This window comes from Apteryx mantelli, chromosome Z, assembly GCF_036417845.1.
Source record: "Apteryx mantelli isolate bAptMan1 chromosome Z, bAptMan1.hap1, whole genome shotgun sequence".
Classification (NCBI taxonomy): domain Eukaryota; kingdom Metazoa; phylum Chordata; class Aves; order Apterygiformes; family Apterygidae; genus Apteryx; species Apteryx mantelli.
The window spans coordinates 56,630,364-56,654,979 of NC_090020.1; the positions used below are offsets into that span (position 1 = coordinate 56,630,364).

The 24,616-nt window shown below is 37.9% G+C and overlaps 1 protein-coding gene across 1 annotated transcript in view; it reads right to left on the minus strand.

Annotated features, from left to right (window-relative positions):
• Nucleotides 1–24,616, minus strand: part of VCAN (versican) — a 107,189-nt gene that overhangs the window by 11,834 nt on the left and 70,739 nt on the right. The window contains exons 7-11 of the mRNA XM_067315162.1: nucleotides 18,944–24,475; nucleotides 16,657–16,770; nucleotides 15,656–15,769; nucleotides 8,198–8,356; nucleotides 7,376–7,458 (exon numbers count right to left, since the gene is read on the minus strand). Of these exons, the coding sequence (XP_067171263.1) occupies nucleotides 7,376–7,458; nucleotides 8,198–8,356; nucleotides 15,656–15,769; nucleotides 16,657–16,770; nucleotides 18,944–24,475 (6,002 nt within the window). The remainder of the gene's footprint in view (nucleotides 1–7,375; nucleotides 7,459–8,197; nucleotides 8,357–15,655; nucleotides 15,770–16,656; nucleotides 16,771–18,943; nucleotides 24,476–24,616) is intronic.

Here is a 24,616-nt window from a genome sequence, read left to right on the forward strand (position 1 = left end):
ACTTTTTTTTTAAAGCAGTACCAAAACATACCAAAAAACTTTCCTATGAAAAGTGGAAGCTGCTAAGTATGGCAGGAAGCTTCCACTAGATGGCACTGTCTACTCGCCACTGAGTCCAGATACAAGCTTTGACTAGTTCCAAAATAATAATGACACAGAAAGCTATCTCCTTGATTAACTCTTTAAAAGCTATTGAAGTCAATGGACAAAATCCCCTCGACTTTGATCTGCTCTGGATCAAGTCCTCTTAGAGTAGTAACTTTCATGGTGTTTCAAATATTCCTTTAGAGAACTGTACAGTGCGTACGGTGCGTGTATATTCTGTGCGTTGGTCTTTCAGAAGTCAAATACACCTTAGTTTTCAGAGCTGCCAAAAGTGAATGGCACAAATTGCTGGTGCAATTCTCTTGCTAATGGCCAGGTGTTTTAGTGTTGAAGAGAAGCATGGTAGAGTGAAAAAGTTTCACTGGTATAATACATGTGCTCTGGGAGTCATACTGACATAATTATATATTATCAACATGATGTAAATTCATTTTTTATGTGCAATTTACTGGAGAGCCACTGAAAAAAACCCCTCCATTTTGTCACTTATTTTAACAATTCTTGCAGGTTTGAAGCTGTCCAAGAGTTTCGGCCCCAAGCCAACTGTAACGAGGCTCTGAAGTAACTGCCTACCCCCTTGGTAAAATAAGACAAACAAAAAACCACTTTGTCCAACAGGCCTTCCTTACAGCCTAAGACACACTGAACTAAAAACATACCTGTCATTAATAACATTATATAGTTCTCCCCCATTTAATGCAGGTCAAATGAGCATCTTAAAAGAGGCTCTAATGACTGTTTGCAGCACAAAATCAAAACATTTGGTAGATTTAAAATCTCCTTCTCCAAGGATCCTGTGGGACATTGGCACAATGAGCTTTTTGTTTGCAGCTGACTACAGTACTTCTTAGTTTGTTTGCTTTATTTAACCGTTGGAGGCAGCCCACCTCCCTACAATATTCCATACCTTTTGAAGGTTTTTGTGCTCAGTGGAGTTACTCTTTCTGAGCAGGGAATAGTTATAGATTTGCTTAAGTTAAAACATTCTGATTCACTGACCAATAAAGGACGGAAAAAGAGAGGGCTTTGTTTTTGCCAGAATGAAACTTCTGTTTTGTTTTGCTTTTTTATGTAGCTACCTAACACTGACAACCTGAAGTCCAGTATTACAAACACAAAGCACAACACTTCTGTGCCGAAGGGAAGAAAAACTAACGTAAAGTCTCTGGACAGTTTTAAAAGTGGCAATGTGCCCCATTACTTTCCTAGCTGGCAGCACTCTGTAAGTGACAGACAATCTGGCCACAGACACTAGCCAGCTCCTTATTACAGCACTAATCTTATGTAATGGGAGTGAGCTCACCGCCGTTACAAAGCACTAATTATCAACAGCATTTTCCAAAGGATATGAATAACTCTCCCTGTGAGACAGAGGCCCAAGGCACAACCCCAAGTAGCTATATGTGCTTAATCCATAACATGAATAGTTCCAAAGGACTCCTTTACCGCTGTGCCTGTTCACAAGGGTCCTTAATAGTGAAATGCTGGCAATCCAAACACAATGGAGGAACTGCCAAAAGCAACACCAGATTTTTTCTGTTTGGATGGGTGTGCTGTACAGCTGTAAACGTTACTATTCACAGAAATAAGTGAATTATTTAAATTCAGTTTTCCTAAGATATTCTCAAATGTCACACTGTGTTCACTCTTTCTTTGATCAAGCCAATTTTTAAGTGTCCCTACTGATAAGTTTTATTATAAATACTGGCTCTTTCTTGCTGAAATTATCATTTACTATTTAATTGTATTACATTGATCCAAGTATGCTTGGACAAACTCTTCTTTTCACACAGTCGTGTGACTGATTTAGGCCTTGCTTTCTTCTCCTGTATCACTGTGATTTTCCTAAACGTATTCATTTTTATTACTTACAACTTTTTACAATATATGTGGACTGTAGATTGTCCGTGATCCATTCTTAAAAAGTTATTCACTATCACAGAAATACCAGGAGAAAAATCTGCAGAAGCGAGGAAGAATAATTTTGATTCTGTAAAAATTTCTATGTAGCAAACTTTTACCAATTTCATTCCAAGTAAAATGTATTTCAGAGAAAAACAGGGTCTTTCTCACACCACATGCCAACAGACATCCCTATAATTAAACTGTAATAGAACACAAGCAGAGCTAACATGCTCTTTAACTATTATTTTCTTCCACTTCTTGCATCCGTAGGGGCAACCATACCTGAAATGTCTTGAGCAAAAATTTGCTTTGTTTTCAGGAATTACTGCCTAATGATATTCTAGAAATGCTGGGGTGCTGAGAGTGCTCTGAGCTCACTTCAGTGCCTGCTCTCTCTGCCTTCACCTTTGAGACACATTATCCACAAGTTAGGGACTAAGCAGATATGCTAAAATTTGCAGCCTTCAAATTCCGTTTCTACTGGTCCATGTGATTTTTTATGTTGCCAATATTCCAAGCCCGTGCTTGTGGCAGCAGCCAATAATCGGCAATGCTCACTGTGGTCAGAGCTGAACTTGCACCACAAGTGTGGGGCCAGGTTTCCTGAATGAACATTCTCTTTTTGTGTTGTACTAACACAGCTGCAGTCAACTCTTTTCCCTTGATATAAAAAAGAGAGGTTATTGCTGCCAGAGGTTTTTCATATGGTCTATCAGCTCCAGAACATGAATCCACCTCTCCCAACAACTGGAAACACTGAAAAATTCTTTCTTAAAAAAAAAAAGAGAGAGAGAGAGAGAAAGAATACACTGCAGATGAGAAAAGATTATTTCCTGACATAGAGATATATCTCTATGTACAAAAAATCAGAGCAAATCAGATTCATATGGGTGGCCAGCACTGTATTCCAGTTTAGGGTAATTATTGCTTATTTTGTTTTACATATTGGAAGAGGCACCCAGAGCTTAGCCAGGGAACTGCTTTAAAGAGGTGTCTTGACCTTAGCCAAGAAGCTCCTAATTTGTTTTTCAAAAGAATTATAAGCAAGACAAATATAAATAAAACGTGGCCTGGCCAATAAAATCCAGGATAATGAAACAGTAATTTGCTTATGGGAAAGTAGCACCTGGACTGACAACTGAACTTTTGGGTACCAGTTGTAGGACCTAAATATTTCATATGTTATTTTGCACTTTTCAAGCTGAGTAAGAGTTTGAGATATAGTGGGCACAGCACGCTGAAAAAGTGTCATCTACCAAGAGATTGAGAAACTTATGTCATTTTGCCTGAAGGACAGAAAACTGCTGAGCAGTTTTAAATGAAAAAAACCCTTTAAGACTAAGACCCAAAATCTGCCAAAATCCTCTAAAAATGCACAAATAGCTATGCATCATCGCATACTTCAGTGAGGTAGATCAAAAAGTCTACTTGAATTCTTTTTGCAGGAACAGAGCCTATGATACTATGGATTAGGACTGTGCCTGGTTCTATTTCATGAGGATAATTGTCCTCATCTGAAAAGTTCTTTCCTTGAATAACTCTGACTAAAGATCAAACCATACATTTACAAGATGACACTTCATGTATTCTAAGACTTGCTTACTGGCATCATTTTTGGTAGTCACACATAAATTCCAGTTGATATAAGAAAAACATGCACAGGAATAGAGGGACTTTCTTGACTGCTGTTGGTTTGATGAATTAACAACAGCCAGTATTCTTTTTCTTTTTCTTTTCTTTTCTTTTTTTTTTTTTTTTTGGGGGGGGGGGGCGGGAACCAGTGCCAAGACTATCAGAAGTAGCTGACTATGGTCACAGCCTTATTAGGCATATAAATAACTCTTGTTGTCTTCAGTAGGGCTGTTGGCCTGCCATAGTTACTTTAATGGACTGTTCAGTGTAGGTTTCTCAGTAAGAAGCTTAATTCTACATATTCACCTTTTTAAAATCTTGGTCAAATTCACCCTACACACATTAAAAACAAACAAGCCTCTCATCCCACTAAAGTGTCACGAACTGATTTTATCTAATCTGTAATACTGCACAGAAAACTGAATGGTCCTTGCTTATTTGGTTGGCAAAACTTTCATCCATTGATTTATGAGGGAAGGGAAATTTCCACAGCTACATTCAAGAACTTAAGCTTCACCACATTACTAGACCAATGACAGGGATGAGTTTATCACACAAACCAGCAAGCAAGACACACAGAAAAATCCTGTATTTTCGGAGGCAATGGAAGTGAGACAGCACAAGGTTTGTATATCAATGCTGCATATGACTATGCAACCCACAAAAAAAGAGCTAAGGTGGACATGTGTATTCAAGAACTCAATGTAGTAAGAAACAACGTGCAATATGCTTGGAAGTACATTCATTGGTTTTCACTAAGGAACTCTTGCATGTGTTTTTGTCCAACTCTATTATATTTAATGGTGGTTGGTATTTAGCTTCACTTAAAAAAATCTGGAAAAACACAACAGCATTATGAGCTGAAAATGTCAAAAAATGACTGATCTCCTTTCATTGAACTCATTGGTTGAAATATCTTTTAGATGCAAAGGAGGAAAAAGAGCATTTGAGTCCCTTTCCAGAAACTGCTAATAAAATGCATGCCAACACTTGGCAAAAGGGTTTCTTTCAACATACTGATTATTTAAGTTGTGTTTTTTTTTCTCATGTCCATCGAAAATGTGTACCAAAGTAATCCAAACCTTGTTCCATAATCTCCAGTGGTAGAGTCTGAGGTCCACAGATTCCTAATTTTACTTCCCCCGCCCCGCTTTTTGGTTCAGAATGAAAATTTACATTAAAGAAATCATGACGTTACAAACAACATTTATTAGTTACTTTATCTGGGCTGTACTGAGTAAAACAGTAGCACTGGGCCAACAAGTCCATCAGCAACATCTCCTGTGGATTTTGTTGTTTTGTTTGCTTTTTTCTAACCTATGAAGATCTGGACTAAAAAAAAAAACAACTTATAGAATTATAAGCACGATTTTCAGATTCAGATGCTGATATCAGGGGAATCCTTAGCAGACTTGACAAGTTTTCTATTAAGCTGGAAGCATTAAATAGCATTCTAGAGAGATAATATTATCTTGAAGAAAACACAGAGCTAGTTCACAAAGATAAAAGCACAGCTCAGTTACAGATGCACCCAATATGTAAAATACCAGAAGGCTGTTTAGATCCTGGCTATATGCAAGAGCTATCTCTAATCATTCAGGTTAGAACCTGAGTGCTGATGGAATTGTGCTGATTTTTATGATCCCGAATTACATAATGCATTTAAAACTATCATGCTATTGTTCACCTGCAAATATATGAGCAATGTAAGTTTTTGACCTACACAGTGTTCAAATTCAGTGAAATTCTAAAACACCATCAGAGAAATACATTTGACGCATATGTTTGATTATGATATTGTTATCTCAGTTACTAGGGAAGTAATAAATCATTATCACCTGAAGGGGGATTAGAAAGCATGAAAAATAAATTAAAAAATAGGCGAAAGGAGCAAACAAGGAAGTTACACAGAACCACTGCATCCATAAAACATATGGAATAAGTTATGAGGGAAAGCTATTGAAATGATGAACATAAATGAATTCAAGAGGCTCTTAGATTGTTTCCAAAGGAAGAGAGAGAGAGAAGTTGTTTAAAAAAAAAAGTAGGAAAGTGGGATAAAGATCAATCAAAAGATAAATCTGTTGGGCAGATGGTCTTATCCTGCTCCTAGCATACCTTCTTTCGCTAAAATTCAGAAATAAAGTAAAAATTTAACACCACTTGCCCAGCAGCTTGTATTAGAAATAGAATCTCAGCACCAATTTTAATTTCCTGGGATTCATCATTCACTGATTTATCAAATCTGTCTTTGCAATATATGAGTTTGTATCTTGTTTCACACTCCCAGTATAAGACATGCTGACCCTTCAAGCACTATGTTTACTGGCAAATTTCTCTCTCCTAACTCCAGGTCCCTTAGTGAAGTGCAGGTTCCTTGTCCAATGAATACAGAGAGATTGGCACTCTCCCAAGCTCCGCTCAAAATTAAACCACCCTCAGAGGGTGCTTGTCACTGTCAGTGATGTGGAAGAAGCCACATAAGAGACAGAATGAAATCCAGAATAATTGGAGTTCAAGGATATGGCACATCAGGTGCTCATAAGAATACATGAGCAGAGGTAAGGGAAAAGGTCAGAAGAAAGTCCTCTGCTTACATCCTGGAAGACACCGTGCCTCCAAGCACAAATGTGTACAATAGCTCCACCAGAGAGCTAGCTATCAATCAGGCAACAAAAAGGTTTGATCTTCTTTTTCTTTTTCCTGTACTGTCACCTGCCACACATGATAGTTTCCCAAGAAATGGCTCATTTACAGTCATTTTAGAGGGTTTTAAGCCTTAGCCTGTTTACATGAAGTGGCAGTAATTGAAAGCTGCTATGTTCCACGTGTCTTTCTACATAAATTATAGCCACATGAAGCAATGACCATTTTGTGCATGTATGAACATGTGCATGTGTGTGTCCTGAAGTCCAGGTGTTTTCTGCTTTCAGAAGAATTCACAACTGGGAGCAAAAATAATAAGCCTGACCAATTTTTTAATATAATGTCCTTTAATGAATGGCAATAAATCACCTGTCTCTTCTACAGAAGAGACTGGTTTGAACTGGAAAGAGCTCAACGATTTCCTGTATCCAGCACTCTGATTTATTTTAACTAAAGGTGGGTAGAGAGTGTTTTCCCTTTCCTCCTGCTGATTTTCCTTCATGTCTTAAGGCAATAGGAGATATCAAGAGCATCTTAAAATTTTAGGGACAGATTACTGGTTACAGGCCTCCCGAACCACCTAAGGATGACTGCTTTTCAATCCAGGCTGTACAGCTGCCATACACACTAGAACAGTCTCCAAGAATACTTAAGAGACTCCTTAATGTGCTCTCAAAGACCCATGAATGTGAGGATATGAATGCCATATCCCCATCTGAAAAATGCATTCTGCTCCACACACAGAAGAAAGAGGAGAATTCTCACATGTATCTTTGTGTAAGAGCAGATAAGAACAAACTAGCTCCAGCAAAGACCCTTAAATTATGTTCTCAGACTAAACCTTATGAGTTGGTTTCTGTTGGGAAACTTAGGGAGCTCTCACATGTATAATACGAACCAAGAATAAGATTTTAGAAATATATCACAGAAAAGTAGTTATCCCAAACCAAGACAGTTTCCTGGCTGTTTGCTTGGATGCATATTTAGTGACTGCATTCTTTCGTGGAGCTTTTCTCATTTCTGTGGGAATTTGATAAGCCACCACAAAAATAAATGAATAAATGACTTCATTTTAAAGGCACCTTACCAGTGGGCTACCATCAGTCCAGCGGAAGTCACGCTCAAACATCTTATCATTGAGGCCAATCCACTGGTAGTCATGCCCAATACCTAAAGCGAGAGGAATCAGAAGAATATTTTTAACTTTCCCATAAATGGGAGAGTTTTCATCATTATCTTAATAAAAGAACTTGCACAGAATGAATCAGACATCCTATTCTTAAGATTCTCTTACTCACTATGCAAACAACTATTTACAGGCTGTTCTTCAGCTTCTTAATTTTAATTCAGGAAGTCTACAAAAATGCAGATTCTGATCTAAGAGTTTTAAACAATCTCTTCCTTCCTTACTGTGCTTCCCAAAAGAAACAGGTTAGCTTTCTACCTGAGTGCGTATCAGAAAAATAAATGATACATATATTTAATCAATAACATTTTCCAGACTTTTTTTTGGTGACTGATAAATATTTTGCAACATAACACAAAGGAACTACTCCTTTATGCCTACCTAACATAATATATGGGAGCCTGGACAATGAAACCTGCTGAAAAAAAAAACCCAAAAACCTAAGGTTTCCAGAAAAAAGTTTTGTATATTTTCAATGCTAAAAAAAGTAGCTCTATTACACTCCCGCAAAAATATTTTCTACATAATAAATAATAACTTAACTGCGATAAGGAACTAGACTTAACAGCAAAAGTAAACATCAAGAACACAATGTGCGTTTTAAAAGGTTTTATAAGTGTATTTTAAAAAGAAAATATAAAAGCTGAGTGATCAGAAGAATATTTCACTAGTTCTGAATCCTCAGTGCCCTTTCCTGTTTAGAGGAATTCTAATAATACGTACGGTTCACAAAGATCTGCTCTTCATGAGACAAGATGCTTGTCAGGTGTGCTCCCTGGAGACGGCATTCTCGTTCAGCTGTATCCCATGTACGACGATGGGCAAAGTACTTGTAGCACTGTCCCTGGAACTTGTGCCAGCCATAATCACAGGTCTCCGTGTCTGTGACAAATAAACAAATCACATTTCTGACAATGGGCATGAAACATGGACACGTTTCACAGAAATAGAAGGATTTTCTGCAGTGCAAAGGTTCAGGAAGGTATCCATCCATTAAGCAGTACAAATGCAAAAAATAGCCACTCACCCTTGAGGACTTAATTTCAGGTAGTCCTGCTTACCAGGTTTCAGTACCAGCTGTATGAATATTACTTGCATAAGGAATATAATTTTCATTGGCAACTTTGTGAGCTTCTACTGATCATATTGTGCTGTACTTGAGCAATCCCAGGAGGATATTTTTAGTCCATAATTCTGGATGAACGAAAAGCCTGGATGATAGATTGCCTTTGGTCTGCATTCCATCTGAGTTTTTTGAGTTTGTATATGGGGATAAGAGTTATTATCTGTACAGCAAATATTTCTTTGAGTCACTGTGCTGAATTACTTTGGTTTGGAAGTAACCAATAATTATGAAGGAAAACACTTGTCATTGTTCAATCCACAGACGCAAACCTGGAGTATTATCTTTCTGAAGAATAAGTTCACTCCTCCAAGTCCTTCTCCAAAACCCACCTTCCTCAACAAAGTATAAAATTATAGGTATCAGTTTCTAAAGAAGACTGTAAAACTGAAACATAAAGAAATGAAATGCACATTGTCTGTACTCTTATGAGGGATGGTACTAATAAGAATGTGTAATAGACAGGAGTTCACATCAGCCAGTATTTCCTTTTCTCTAAAGAGAAGTAAACATGAGCTTTGGAGCTGTAACAATCTTTGGATTTGACATTAATTATTTTGTCAACATTAGGCAGCTGCAAACAGAATAGAAGGCAAGAAACAATACAGTTCCCACCTCAAGTTTGATTCTGCACCAACACTGCAGGAATGAATCACAGACAAAATCAGTACTGTAATAAGACTGGCATAACAAATGTGATGCCTGACTGTGTCTGAGCTGTGCTTGATGATGAGAGGAGCTTGCCACCAAGAAGGGACAGTTTTAGGGAGGAATAGGAGAAAAAACAGAGAAAACTCAGACAGTTGAAATGGCACCATAAAGGACACTTCAGCTCCAGATCACAGCATGTCCTGACTACATCCTGTTCCAGCTATCTGAACATGCTGCCAGTCACCCAGAAGGGCCTCCATCGCAGGATGCTAAAGCACAGAAACACAAAGCTGCATTTTTCTTTTCATCAGGCAACAGTCTGTTGCTCTCCACCAAGTTTGAAAGCAACCATCTTGCCTTTCAAGAGGTGTTTATACATTCTGAGTATGAAATGGGATTTCTTAAAGTCAATAACATGCTTTGGCCAAAGAGGGTCTTTTTGCAACTGTACAGAAAAAGCCAAACATTATAGAATGTGCCAACTACGTATGACTGCACATTCTTTAATTATGATATTTCTCAAGCTTTAGCTAGAGGTCATGTGACATACAAACTGCCATAATGGATCAGACCACTGGTACAATTAGGCTGCTAATGTATATTCAGTGGTGGCCGGTTATTGCTCTACCACAACAAGACAATTAGGGAATAATTTGTCCATGAGGCAAGGCTGATTCTTAATTCATAGCAGGAAGAGATCATTCACATCCTGAAGCATGAAAGCTTCTATTTTTTGGAATTTTTGTTGCCCATTTAAAATCTCCCGACATAAAAACTAGGCTTCAGATATGTTTGCACTTTTATATCCGTATAAATACATTTATATCACTTCAGTGGCATTTCTTTGATAATTTCTGGCAACATTAATAACATAGTAGCGATTGTCCTAGGAGTCTGGTATCAAAATCTTTTTAAAAAGTTTTCAGTACAGACACAAATGTAGCAAATATAGAGGCAAAATAGAACTTAAACTGATTACTCCCTCTTCTATTTTCCACAAGTTATGCTGTAGAAAACTGCCTGTGCTTTGAGTAATCCCAAATATGAAAAAGGAATGTAATCTATACTATCAAGTTGTTAGTTTTTGATGTTTTCCCTCGCTGTATTCTGCATTTGGTGCATGCGGCAGATACAGCTTTAATCTCTGGGATCTAAGCAATTTTAAAGTTTAGTCTGCCTTTGGCTTTCAAGAACATTTATTTAACCACACAATGCTGACTAACAGTGCTGCGTCCTTTGTGAAGGCACTTAAGATTTTATTATTCATCTTGTTTGGGGACCATCTTGTCCCACAGGAAACAAGTCAGATAACAAGCAGCTTTGCATGCTGAGAAAAGTCAGTTTCAGGCTACTGTGATTAAGAAGTGCAAGATTTGAGGGAAGATCTGCTGAGTGGTATGTGAGGGAGGCAAAGTGTGTGAAAATACAAGAGCTAAAAGACTGAGTTCAAAGAATGAGATATAATGGCCTAACCTTGAAATGTGGATATTAAGATTTCTATTCTCAGCTTAAGACAGAGGATACCAAACTGGCATATGTACTTATAGTTGATATACATGCACCCATGGTGTATGCACAACCCCTCCCAACCCAAAATGGCATGTTGTTTTTCATGAGAAAAAAGGATAGTTGAATACCTTCTTCTGCACCTGTTTATAGCCCAAAACTACAAGAAGAGGAAAAGACAGGGCTGAAGGCTATAAAAGACATAGGATTTTTGGAAGAGGAAGGGAGGATTTGGGGGTAGGGGTTGAAGAGAAGAGGGCAAAATGTACGGTGAAAGGGAGAGTCCTGGCTCACTGCTGGAGCGAATCAGGAGGCCAGAGGATGAAAAATGCAAGCCAGGCAAAAAAAATGCAAGCCAGGCAAAAAAAACAAAAAAACAAAAAAAAAAGCAACAGTTTCATCTCTGTGTTACACAGATGGGAACAAGCTTTGATTTATACTGAGCATTTGTATGTCCTACTACATTAACAAAGCTGAGAGTCACACAAAGGTAAGGGCTCCATACGAGTATAAGTTTTTAATAGCCTTTACCAGAGAAGTAAAGTCTAACTGCAGGTGGGCATAAATTTTCTGTGAGCAGAGTAGGTGTAAGGACTTACTGAATACAATATTCCACGTTCATTGTATACTTATCCTGGGAGGTAATCATAGCTTTATGTAAACTTATTCCAGAACATGATGGAACAACTGAAACACTGCTTGTCTGCATGTCATGATTACGGCATTTTAAAAATTGTCTCACTAGTCTTAAGATTTATTACAATTTACAGGCTAATTTTCTGTGATGTGTGCAAAGAGTTACCCACACAGCTTCTGTTCTCTATAACTGCAGTTGTAGATATATAACAACATCTCTAAACACTACATTTAAAAAAAAAGTACCTTGCAGGTGTAATGCATAGGTAGGTTCTGCTTTTTCAACAGCTGCAATAAGCTGCTGACAATAGGTCCCTTATCTTTAAACAAATCCTGTAAGAGGCTTAAAGAAAATAGAGAGTGAAACACAAATACTAAAACATAATGGGATTCTTACTCAGCCATGAATTTTATCTGTGACTGTCTGGCTTCAGGTAATGAACAAATGTCAGAGATGAGTTAGCCCACACATCTTGAGGAGAAAACATTTCTCTGGTAAGTATTCAAAAAATCCCTTCTCAGCTGAAAGACATCAGTTAGAGACCATCTGTTTTCAGAAGGCATCTTTGCACTGAGCCTTTCTCAAATGCTTCCATCCCAAGCTACCAAGCTCTGAGAACAAAGCGAATCAAAAGAGACAGAAGTAATCATAAACATTTGAACAAAGAAAGTGGGTTATAAATAACATTGTTCCTGACGATAATTAAAAAAAAATGTTTTGCTTTGGGAACACGGAAGACAAAACGGTTAGTTGTATTATCCCAAAGAGGCATGTCCGCTAAAAAACACATATGTGCCATTTTGGCACATAGTTCCATGCATGCAGCTGCATTTGGTAAACAGGCTGGGCAAGGAGTGTCTGCAGAAATCCTGCAGCACAGAAAGCCAACCCTTAAGTTTAAAACACAAACACCATTCCTTGAAAGCAGGTAGACACCAGCTAAAATAGCAAGGAGAGAGAAAGAAAAACAAAAGGAAACTCTAGCCAACCGAGAGAGGAAAAGGAAGATATAAACAGGTGCCCATCCACCCAGTTCTCATAATGAACACTTTGGTAGCTTATTCTAGACTGAAGTCCAACTTGCAGTCTCTTTACAGTTTTGTTGTTACCTCTGTAACTATTCATGAAGTAAGGTACTCCTCATCACAAATATAGAGAGCCAAATACTGAAACAATAGTCACAGACCCTCATATGGTCCTTAGGGACCAGTCTCTATGCTTAGTCCCACTGATTTCCAGATAGGCAGTTGGTCCTCAGTGTGAGATGGTATCAAATGAGCTTCCTCCCCTCTTTTCCCAAACATGGAGCTTGCAAAGCAACGCTTTAGGCATTGAAATTGGAAGGCTCTGAGCTCCTTTATTTGGACTCTCTGAAAGGTCTCAGAACAGCTTTTCACAGGGTGATGCCAATGGAACGACCGATGAGTCCCCCAGGAAAAGACTAGACTCATGTCCTTCTTCAGCCTGCAGCCATCCTGTGAAAATCTTTTCTGGATATTTCTGCATTTAAAAAGTGACATGCAAATGTCACCAAATGGTATGTAGAATATGCAGCTGTACTTTCAAAAGACACATACAATGGAGAAAAGGAGGCATTTTCTAACAGATGTACTCCACTCACCTTTCATTTAGTCTGAAGCAGAAACGATGCTGGTTTACTGAGCTATCAATTGGATTTAAAAAGGAAACGCTTTGATTGCTCTATTTTTATTATCAGACGACTTTGGCTCTCTTCAGGAATAGGTTCCTGGGCTTAGATTTTCTGCTGAACTGATTCCACCTTGCAAGAAAAATGGCTGTCAAGGAGCCAACTACAGCTCACTGATTCTCAGAATTTGTCTTTTATGCTAGGTTAGATCACCCTGAAGACTGCTCTAACTTTTACCACCTGCCAATGCTCCCTGAAGGGCTTTAAATCACCCAAGTGCAGCCACACTGTCCTCTAGTCATATCCTCTCCTAGCTGTGACTCTTGCTTAATTCCTTGTGGATATCCTAGCTCAGACATCAGCTGAGCCTTTATTCCGCAAAAGTCTCACAGGGGCATTTTGGCTATATTCTGAACTCTATGTTTTTCTACAACAGTGTCTTGGGACCAGAACATAACAGAGTTGTCTCCTTTTTCGAGTTTCATTTTCAGAGGCAACGTGCACTCGCTGCTTCCACTCACTTCCATGACATTTTGAATATTCAGCACCATGTCTACTAAGCCCTTCAGCTTTACTTTTTTTGAAGATCTCTAAAATAAATAATATATATTGGAGAAAAAAAGAACAAGTAATGAAATATAATCTTAGTGTGCTCAACTCCACCTTTCCTGTGGCACTGAGGTACACATTCTGTTGTTCTGGCTGGTCTTTAAACCTAGTGAGGTCAGGACTGATGCCTTGAAATAAAGCCTGCTTGCCAGACAACTGTGTCTGAATCTCCAACACAGTTTTATTTTGTCTGGTGGAATGGAAATTTGGCCACTGCAGGACTTTAAGTAGAGGAAATTTAAATTCCAAAGCTGAGTGAGCAGGGCTCTGTTTCTGATTGACAAACTAGGAAACGTTCCCATTAACCACCTAAAATGCACTCTCAGGTTGGTCATAAAAAGCAGCTTAAAGCTACCATGGTGCTCAGAGCCATTCGCTACTATGGATATGTTGAAATGAAGGGGAGGAGGAAGGGAGCAAGAACACTTTTTTCTTCTGTTGTGAAAACACGGTCAACTTGTAGTTCTGGAGAACAGATTCATAAAGGCCTTTCAAACTGTAAGGCAAGCCAGATTACTAAAAGAGTTAAACAGTGAAACGTGACAACTGCTGGAGCTAGTCAGCTTCCAGAGGTTTCAGCTCTAACAAACAAATCTCTACAGGTTGACCTGGAAGAGTTTGCAAACTGCCTTTCACTCATTCAGCTGAAGATGAGAGACAAGCCTTAAAATAGTCAATGTTAATGAACAGTATCAGAATTTCTAGTTCATTGACCGGTGAATGAAACCATTCAGCTGAAGAAAAAGAGAAAGATATTTTTATAAGCTTTAGAAAGTACACTTTAAAGCACCATTTCTTTTTTTTATGGAAATGCCTTCATTAATTTTACTGACAGACCAGATTTTGCTACCCTTTTCCTTCTCAGACATGCACACACTGAGTAAGCATCTTGCGCTGTAAACATTTCTCTTAAATATAGGGGGATTTCATGCAGGTAATGTTCTGACAATTATGGAGACTCAGATGTTTAATCTGTTCTTAATCGTTCAGTTTAGAAAGTCTCTTACAGCTTCCTTGTAATTGTGCTCCTGCACCTATTTTTCCTAAAATAATCACAGAACGAGTCACTCTGGAAAAGTCTGGGATGCAGATGTCAAGGTTATGGCCCCTCGTGAGTGGATATGTGATTAAGTATATTCAGTAGAATATTCCTACTTTCAAGTGGTGCCTGCTAAGTGACGGGTCTTTCACATTGTTTACAGCTTTGTAAGACAGAAGCTCTGTCAGAAAACAACTCTTCTCCCTTTATTATAAACATCACTACAGCAATGAGATAACTTGGTTATGTGCCTTCCCAGTAGTTTGCAAGCAAATATGAGCATGTTGTGCTTCCCATGGAGCCGCCTGAAAACTGTATGGCTGTATTTAGACATCAAGCCTGCCCAAATAAGCCACACTGAGAAAAAGAAAGTATTAGTTCACATTTGGTACAGCAGTAATGCGGCTTCTAGTCAATGTGGATAGAGTTTGCTCTCATCCATCTGCAAAAGATGGCACAGATGTAACTTTAAACAGAAAGTCCTGAGCCACAAATCATGAGGTTTTATTAACACTAAAAATTATAACCTCTTCTCATCACTGATGACCTCCCACAGATTTTGACAGTTTCTTCCATCCTCCCACTTCTATAGGAGGCTTTGCCTAGTTTTTCCATAAGGATGTCAAAACGGAAACATATGTGTAGAAAGTTGGAAGTCTTAGCTAGCTGCTGGTATGCTTCTTCATAATGAAGAGTAGTTGTGCATCTTCCATCTCGGTACAGTCTAACTTTTTACGAATCTGCAAATTTCAGATACTGCAGAAAAGAGGCCTGATGGGAAGATACCAACAGACTATATCCCCCGATATCCCCTGAAACTGCTAATACCATGCCAGGGTAGTGCTAGTGCTTGTAGTGCTCTAGTACTTCTACTCATATTAGAGCTCCTGGAAAGTAATGGAGTTTTGCCTCTTTGATAATAACATACCTGAGATCTAGATCACCACAGGTTAAAAAATATGCCTTACCTTGTTCACAGAGAGCACCTATATAGCTTGGCAGACAGACACAAGTAAATGTATTGAGGCCATCTATACACGTGGCTCCATTCCGACATGGGTTAGATTGGCATTCATCAATATCTACAAAATAAATACAGAAGTGTTTTTATAACCCACCCACCTCCTAGAAGGGAAATGCTCTTCATCTTTAGTCATAATTACTAGTAGGCACAATACAATCTGCAAAAATGAAGTATTGCAAAAGATCCAACAGAGTGGTTTTCTTTGCTTAATTTTGATTTCACTATTCTCAACCTTCCACTCTCCTCACTCACAAATGAAACAGCAGTTCCCTCAGGAAAGCGATATTACTGATCCACAATTTTATACATACATACTCTTATATCCTGCACTGCGACTCCTGAGTTAGTTTCTAAAATCTAGATCTTCACCTCACTGTGTAGCTGAGAAAGAAGGCATACTGTGCAGAATGTAGTATTTTCCCTTACCTGCGGAGAATTTGACTCTGCATATGACTCCATGGTGTGTGACCATGGCGCAAAAAAACATCCTTGTATCTGACTGATCATATTTACAGTTTGCCTGAAAAAATATCAGCTGGTATTCAGTGCTCAGCTTTCCAGTTATGTTTGGGACTAGGTTATTTTCCACCCTGTCAAATCATTATACAAAGCTTTTAAGGAACTATTTCAAATAATAATGCTTATTTGATGCATTTATGAATTTAATTTCATGAATTCTAGGTCATTCTGTTTAGTTAATAATTCCTTTACATTTGTGTGTGTGTTTGTTTGTGTATGCGCATGTGCAACTTACAGGGAGAGAGAAAAGTGGTAAGTAGACCTCCTTCATTTTATTTTTCTCAAGTAAGGCCTGACTATAGAATTTTTCAAATACCTAGGTATTTATCAACTTCAAAACACACAATTCCTTTTCCAAATCGCACAGATGAAAACTTTATATTCTAATTAAGCTGTGGACAATAAATGTAGATGGCATTGCCTTACCTAATTCACACTGCTCGCCATTGAAACCTGGCAAACATGTACAGATGTAAAATGAACCACGCGGATAGCAGGTACCACCGTTAAGGCAGGGATTACTCTTGCATGGATCTTGGCCTGTTAAACAAGTAGAAGAAGAAAATTTACTCTGTAGTCTTAGAGAACAGATGTGTTGTTGGATCTTTGGAAGAAGAAACATATTTCCTCATTTCTGCTTTGATGTTGTAGGCTTTACTGTAGTTACAGAAACTATAATATCATAGAATACTATGAATAAAATAGTTTTGTAAAACAGTAAAGCTTATTATTTGCAGGCATCATTATTTTCAACTTTAACAATAACATGATATTTACTATGAACAAATATAAATCATTTTTAGGATTGTTGCATTTTTTTCATAGCACTTTATACTATATTTGGCAGTTGTGATATTCTATTGAGGATTTAGTTGGCATGACATGGCAATTATAGCTGAAAACAGTTATAGATATGCAAAATGAATGGAAAATGCATTTTTTTGAACGAGGTTAGTTTATGCAGAATGACTGGGTACACAGAACATATATCTCTTTAACACACTAGCTGGTTGCTTTTATTTCCTTTTATTGTATTTAACCAATCAATGCCCACAGGTCTTATTTTTCTGAAAGGATGTTTTAACACAAACACATTTCCCAGTTGTCTATCTTTAAGACACACTTCAAGAAAACAAATAAATGTACCAAATACTTTTGCAACTGCACTAAAACATTAAGACAAAAGCTTACCTGCTGTGAAATCCTCAGTTGGTAGGGGAGTTATCATTTAAATAGCTTTTCCTTGCAGAGCTTTAATGCCTTCTAGTGATGTTTATTTCAACTGAGTTTAGACACTTAGGTAAATGCATTTGATTTAATGAATAAGAGTAATCACTCACACAAACAGATATGCAATAGATAACCATTTCAAGAATCAGCTTTTCAGAGCTAGAGTAAAACCATAAAGTCATTCCCTCTGCGATACAAGAACAAAGTCCTGGCTTTATTTGAAAACTTACAAAGTGGCTAAGAAAGTTCTGTACCTAATTTCATTCAGAGACATGAGAAAAGTTTAGATTGGTGGCTATGCTTTTGCAAGATGCTTTGGCTATCTGTTAAGAAATAAAAAAAAAAGTAACATTTATTTTACCATTGCAAGTTAAACATTTAACAAAGCAGTCTTCTTAAAGTACAGAAGTTCCCTATCCAGCCACTGGAAAGAAGCAGGTTCAGAAAATCCTGTCTGCATAAATTTGGGCATGTAATTAAGTGGGCAGGACCTTGCTTTGGAGGGCTTCAAAAGAACATCATCTCCATAAAACAGGGTACTTGTTTTATGACTGCTTCACTGAATGTTCAAAATGCAGGGATATGTTAAGGACTTAAGTATGTTCATTGTGGGTTTATTGTCTGCTGGTCCTCCTCAGAACTGGATATTTCCCCAGTAAATATTTTCTAATTGACAGCTACCTGGATAATTGGAGGTTGAATAATAAAAAACCCACAATATTAAGCTAGTTCAGTTCTTTCCTCAGCTATATCTAGATAAACTATGAATTGAAGCCACACTACTCAAACTGATCTTACTTGTATCATCTGTGTATTTTGTGAAATGGTGCCTAATAACTGTCATATAAACCAAAATATTGTGGCAAACGCTGTCTAACAAAGAGATCTGTAATTTATGTGAGTCAGACACTGCATCAACCAGTTAAATTGCAGACAGCTGAATTTGTGGAGCCTCAGTTTTCTCTTCGTCTGGAAAATAATCTTGTAGATTGAAAGTAGTTCATTTTTGTAGAAAATTCTGATGCTATCTAAAAGGCACCGTAGATCTACTCTCCAAGTCAATAGCAATATGTTATAAAAAACCTACTTATAAATCAATTCTATATGTGCATGCTATCATCATGCTGACACAGAAAACCTATCAGATAAAATAATTATATCTATCTCCATTATAAATTTGAAAGTTAAGTAATTACAGCTGAATTTTCTACCACAGTCAATGTTACCTTCCTGCCTTTTAGAACTGGCTGGTCACCTTAAGTCTGATCCAGAGCTCCATGGTGCAAACACTCAAGAAGTCACTGAGCTTGGGTTCCAGTCTCCCCATTCTCCTTAATTTTGTACACAATCATGCTGATTTCAAAGCTTGAGGCTCATGAGTTTTGATGTATTTCTGTGGTGCTTCAATTGTCATACCTCTTATCAGAGTCAAGACAAACATACACAAGTATCAAAAGAAACATTGATCAAATTTGGAAGTTACCTGGTATTTGCACTGCTGTGCCTTCAACTGAACCCACACTGGTGCCAATCTGGAAATCTGATCCATTAGTGACTTCAGGAAGGGAAAATGATGAAGTTACAAGTTCAACTGTGTTTAGCTCCTCAGAGCTTATTGTTGTCTGTTTATTCTGATAAGGATTGTTTCCAGGGGCTGTATTGTTTGTTGCAATGTTAAAAGAAATTGTTGTGGTCTCCTCTTGCACAAAGAAAGCTGATTGTGTTTCCATGCTCCTATGCAGAGGTTGTGAAGATGAAGTTAGCATTGTAACTGCTTCCTGTTCAGGTTTAAATCCTCTACCTCCTACACTATCAGGTAAACCCAAAACAGGTGTGGAAAAAAGCCATGAAATTTCTCTCTCATTACTGTTGTCATCTTCTTGACTGGGCTCTTCCACTCTCTCTGAAGAAGTTTCAACTTTTATTGTGCTAACTTTCGGAACATCTGTGCTCACTGTTTCTCCAAAACTCAAAAAAGCAGTAGGGAAGACATGTATTGATGGAGAATCTCCAGAAACAGTAGCTTCTTCCTCAACAACCAAATCAGTTACAGAAGTCTCTATCATCTCCTCTGTCTTGTCTGTTACAAGTCTACTAAAATGAGAAATACTTTCAGTAGTTGTGCTTTCTGATTCAGGCTCAGGAGAAAATCCTAGTCTAGAGTCTAGAAACTCTGTTTTATCAAGAAACTCTGTAGTGGGTGGTTTATATGTTGCTGCAATATCAGAATTAACCTCTTTGAAGGTTTGTTCTGATGAATGATTGGACTGATCTAAATCCTTTGATGACAAAGTACTTGGAATGATGACTTCTGGATATTCAGATACTCCATTAACTAACTGAACAGTTACTGAGGATTTAGGACTTTGAGGTACAGAATAAAATCTCACTGAACCTGTTTCTTCAGATTCTGTTGATGTTCTTTTTGTGTCTATATAAATTGTAGGATGCTTTTCTTCTTTTTTGCTAGATGATGCCGTTAAGTGTGGGGATGTCCGCTGTGTGGTGACAATACTTACATCAAGCATGTTGGTTGTCAAAGCCTGTTCTGTCTCAGTAGTTAAATCTGGTCCAAGGGAAGGAATCACAGGCTTCTCATCATCAAGTTCTTCTTGGCCCATTCCAGAAATACTGGAGATGGAGATGGTTTCACTTCGATCTGCTATTACTTGGTTGTTTGCTGAAGTATTCAGCTCATAGGTGTCTTCCGTTGTGCTTGCCAGTGTAACATGTTTAGTCACAAATTCAGTTTCTTTAGATTCATGAGGCACACGAGGACTTGCCAGTGATGGTACTGTTGGAAGAAAAATGCCCAGTTCAGAGGTAGTGAGGAAAGTTTCTGTTGTAACCTCCATGGCATCCCCTGAACCCAAATCCTTGTCATTTGATTTTAGTCTGTGCTCAGCTGTTACTGATTCACTATTTATTGGCTGACTGGAAGTAGTCAAGGAAAGACCATCACCAGATCCAAGTGACTTCTCTTTGTTTAAGGAAAAATTAGTTGTTGAATAATATTTCTCCATTTCAACTTTCATGCTATCATCACTGCTATATGTTGATTGTATGGCAGGATTTGCCACTGTCTGCACACTTATTATATCTTCAGGCATTGATGTGGAGTGATCCATGTCTATAATTGTTGTTTTTACTGTTGTGAATTCAAGTCGTTCTTCAATTAGTGTAATATCACCATAAACTGAAACATTCAGTACAACATTTCTTTTATCACCAAACACTGGAATATTCTTCTCATATATCCCATTATCACTTGTTAGTTCTTCTGATGTAGTTGTCCTTGACTGAGCAGCAGTTGGATTTGTCACAATCTCTTTTTCTTCTGTAATGAGGGGTGATAATCCTGTGATCGCAGTCTGTGATCCATCTATTGATGCCTCTGTTGCCATAACTTCAGAATAAACTTCCCCAGGAACACTAGATGAAGGATTTAGTTCTACTTTTGCCATAGGGGGAGTTGACAAATGGGTAAATGTATCAGAGGAAAATGAATCCGAAACATCAACCCAGCCAGATCCTTCTCCAGAGCTTTCAGGTAATACTCTGCTTGGCATTTTTGTTGTTGATGTTATGAGTGATTCTTCTATTTCAAGACTAGGAGTTCCACTGATTAATACAGAAGCAGGAGTTACACCATCTCTAATCGGCAAATGTGAAGTTTCCTCTTGAGAAACAGCTCTGGAAGTAGTTGTTGTCCTGTACGTTTCATTTTCTCCTTTCCTGTAGTTAGTTTCTTTAGTATGAGGTTCTTCAATCACAACAAAATATTGTTTGATTTCTTTTACCTCTTCAGAGCCGAAGCTCTTGGAATGCTCTTCTGTTAAAGCTGGGGAACTGCTGAGCATTGAGTCTGTTGTTTCTGAAACCAACTCTTTTACAACACTTGTAACTTCTTTATCAACTTCAATATTTGATTCAGTGCTTCTTCTTTCAAAGTCTTGTGTCTTGTCAGTTGAAAGTTTGGATCCCTCATTTGCAGGATGAAATGTTTTGGGACTTAAAGTACTTGTGATATCTTTGACAGCCAATGGGACTATAGAAGTAATAACAGTAAGGTCATCTCCTGATCCTCCTCCTGACAATAATAGGTCACCAGTGATCTCATTATTTGTTAGCTTGTCTTCTTTAGGTGTCAGGAGCAATCTAGGAATATCTTCAGTAGGGAAAACTTTTTGTCCCAGCTCATTTTCTCCTTCTGTATCTGTAACTGAAGAGCTTATGTATTTGCTTTCAAACTTTACAGACTCAGTTACTCTATCATCATTAAATGGCAAAGATTTTTTTTTAACAGATTCAGTTTCTAATTTCTTTTCTCCTGAATATGGCCTTACTGTGGGAACATTTAAAAATTCTAGATGTTCAAGTTTAGACTGTGTACTTTTAAAGAATGGGTCTTTTGTTGTTTCTTCAGAAGATTCTGTAGCTTTTGGTGAGATTGGTCTATTCTCCCCAGAACGTGTATCTTCCTCTAAAAGGAGCTGTGTAGTAAAAGCTCTTGTTGTCACTTCATCAACTGTTTTCTCCTCCATTTTTATGTCAGTTACAATTCTCATTGTGGTTACTTCATGTTCAGTACTTGTGACTAGCTCATCAGGTTCAGTAATGAAGGCATAATCTGCAGACGGCATGCTAACAACTTCTTTGTCGTAATTCTCTTGTACTTCTGGTCTCCTAGCTGGTGAAAATGTTGTTTTTGTAAATGATTCAGTGACAGTCTCTGCTTCTCCTGATCCCTGATCAGTAAATGGGAAATGAGTTACAAGTATTTTTTCAGTAGGTCCATTAGATATTAGTTTTGTGGTGCTGCTGTCACCTTTAAATTCTTCTCCAGAACCAAGCTCAATTAGGAGAATTTTGTCTAAAGCGACAGTTGAAGAACCATCTTTTTCATTTTTGCTTTCTGTAGATTCAGCTGCTGCTTTTATGCTGCCAATACCATGTGTCACCATGATGTCAGGAGGGGTGTTTTTAACCACTGATTCTGGAGATGATGTGACCTCACCTATTTGTAAATATTTAGTTTTAACTCCTGGTGTAACATGAGACGTCACCTCCTTTCTAGAACCAGGACTAGATTTTACTTGAGAAGGAACTGCATAAGTTGCTTCTGTTTCCTGCTTTTGTTCTCCTGGATTTCCTGTACTAAAAATATTCTGTGACATCTGACTTACTACTCCAGCTTCCTTCATCAAGTCATCTGACCCAGTACTTAAAGCTGATATTGCTAATTTATCACTTCTTGTATGTTCTTCATATTCTACAGTTGTGTTCTTCAATGAAGCATCTATGCTGTAAACTTTTCCTTCCTGCTTTTCTGTTTGTGTTTCAGTCACAGACCTTGATGGAACTGAGGTCAAAGTAGCAGACTCAATAATAATATCTATATCTCCAGAACCTGGATCAATAAATGGGGAGTCAGTACTTACCACTTTTCTTGTGGGACCCCCTGAAAATATGTCTGCTGGTTCTTCTGCTGATCCTTCATTTATGAAAAGCCTCTTCTCTTTCAAGAGAGGAATGGTGGTAACATTTTTAATTTCAGAATGTACAGTATTTGTCACTGGTACTGTTTCTCTGAGAGTAGTGGGTTCCTGACTTACAGTTCTGACTTCATTAGTAGTGCTTTCAAGTTCATTCAACTCTGATTTTCCCTCTGCAGCAGAAGTTGAATTTTCCTTAGCCGAATAAACAGTGGTCTGCATTTCTTTTTCATCTTCAGTTTTATTTTTAGTTACTATAGAGCTCGCAACTACTTTTTCCGTAATAGGCCTAGATTTGGGGGGAACAGTTACTCCAGAACTTTGATCAAAAGCAGAATAAAGACTGCTTGTTCCTCTAGCCAAAGAAGAGATGATTCCCAAATCTGTTACAGAATTTTTGGTTGGCAATAGTGTGCCAGAGCCCAAAGAACTATCTTGCACAGAAAGTTTTTCAGTTACTGCTGTTTCCTTTGTCATTGCTGAAGTTATAGTGATATCTTCTTCTACATCTCCAGAGCCTTCAGTAACTATAAATGAAGAAGCACTCATCTCAGGCCTTTCTGTATGACTTCTTGTTTCCAGAAGGCCTTCAGCTGGGGACCGTGTATCAAGTTGAACAGTTGATTTATAATGATCTCCTGGAGCAGAGGTACCCTCTTCTGGAATAAGGTCTTTCATACCTATGCCTACAGTAGCAGTATCAAAAACTGCATCTAGAGGAGCAGTTATAGCAGAACTTTCCACTGTAACTGCATTAGGAGCAGAAGTTACACCTGAATTTTTTTCATCATCTTCCTTTCTTGATATTGTTACAATTTCTGAGAATACAGAACTAGACAAATCAGATTCAGTGGAGCCATCTCCAGAAGATTCACTAGTAACCAAAAGCAAGTTTTTTGTGTCTTTAGTAGAGCTCTCCTCCGTTCTGGGCCATGTTACAGTCACTTCAGTTTTTTGTAGAGACTGCTCATATGAAGAAGTAATTTCTACTGATTTATCTGTTGTGGAAGCTTCTGACTCACCACTATATACAGGTTCTAACATTGCAACATCTGCTGTCGGTTGTGTAACTTCAAACGCCCCTGTTATTTCTCCAGCTTTGCTTGGTTTCCTTGTACCAGAAGCTTCAGTTTCAGATATTATAAATGTGTTTGTTTCATTGATTTGTGAAAAGGTTACATTCTTGGAATGTGCAACACTTTCAATTTGGTCACTTCTGGCTTCCTCAGCTTTTGTGCTTTTAGGTGCACTTGTCACTTGTTGTTTTCCATTGATGAACTGCAAAGCTGGAGGAGTTGTAACATCAGTAGTATTTTCACAATCTTCCTCCTCTTCAAATTCTATAAAGTTTGGAAAGAAAGGATCCAATATATAGGATCCAATATATTCAGATGAATCCTGCACAGGGTCTGAAGTACAGGGTTCAGTCTGAGGTGATTCTGCATCAATGTGGGGTTCATCTATTGCATGAGGAAGCATGTGGCGATTAAGCAGATCCAAAAACTCATTCACTGGATGATCTGCAAGAAAAAAAAAAGCTTTTCATAATCACTAAGTGACAGAGATGGTCGCGCATTATAGTAGACATATGTAGTACAAACCATCTACTGGAACAAAAAACAACAACAAAAAATTCAAAATGAAATATATCAAACGAAACA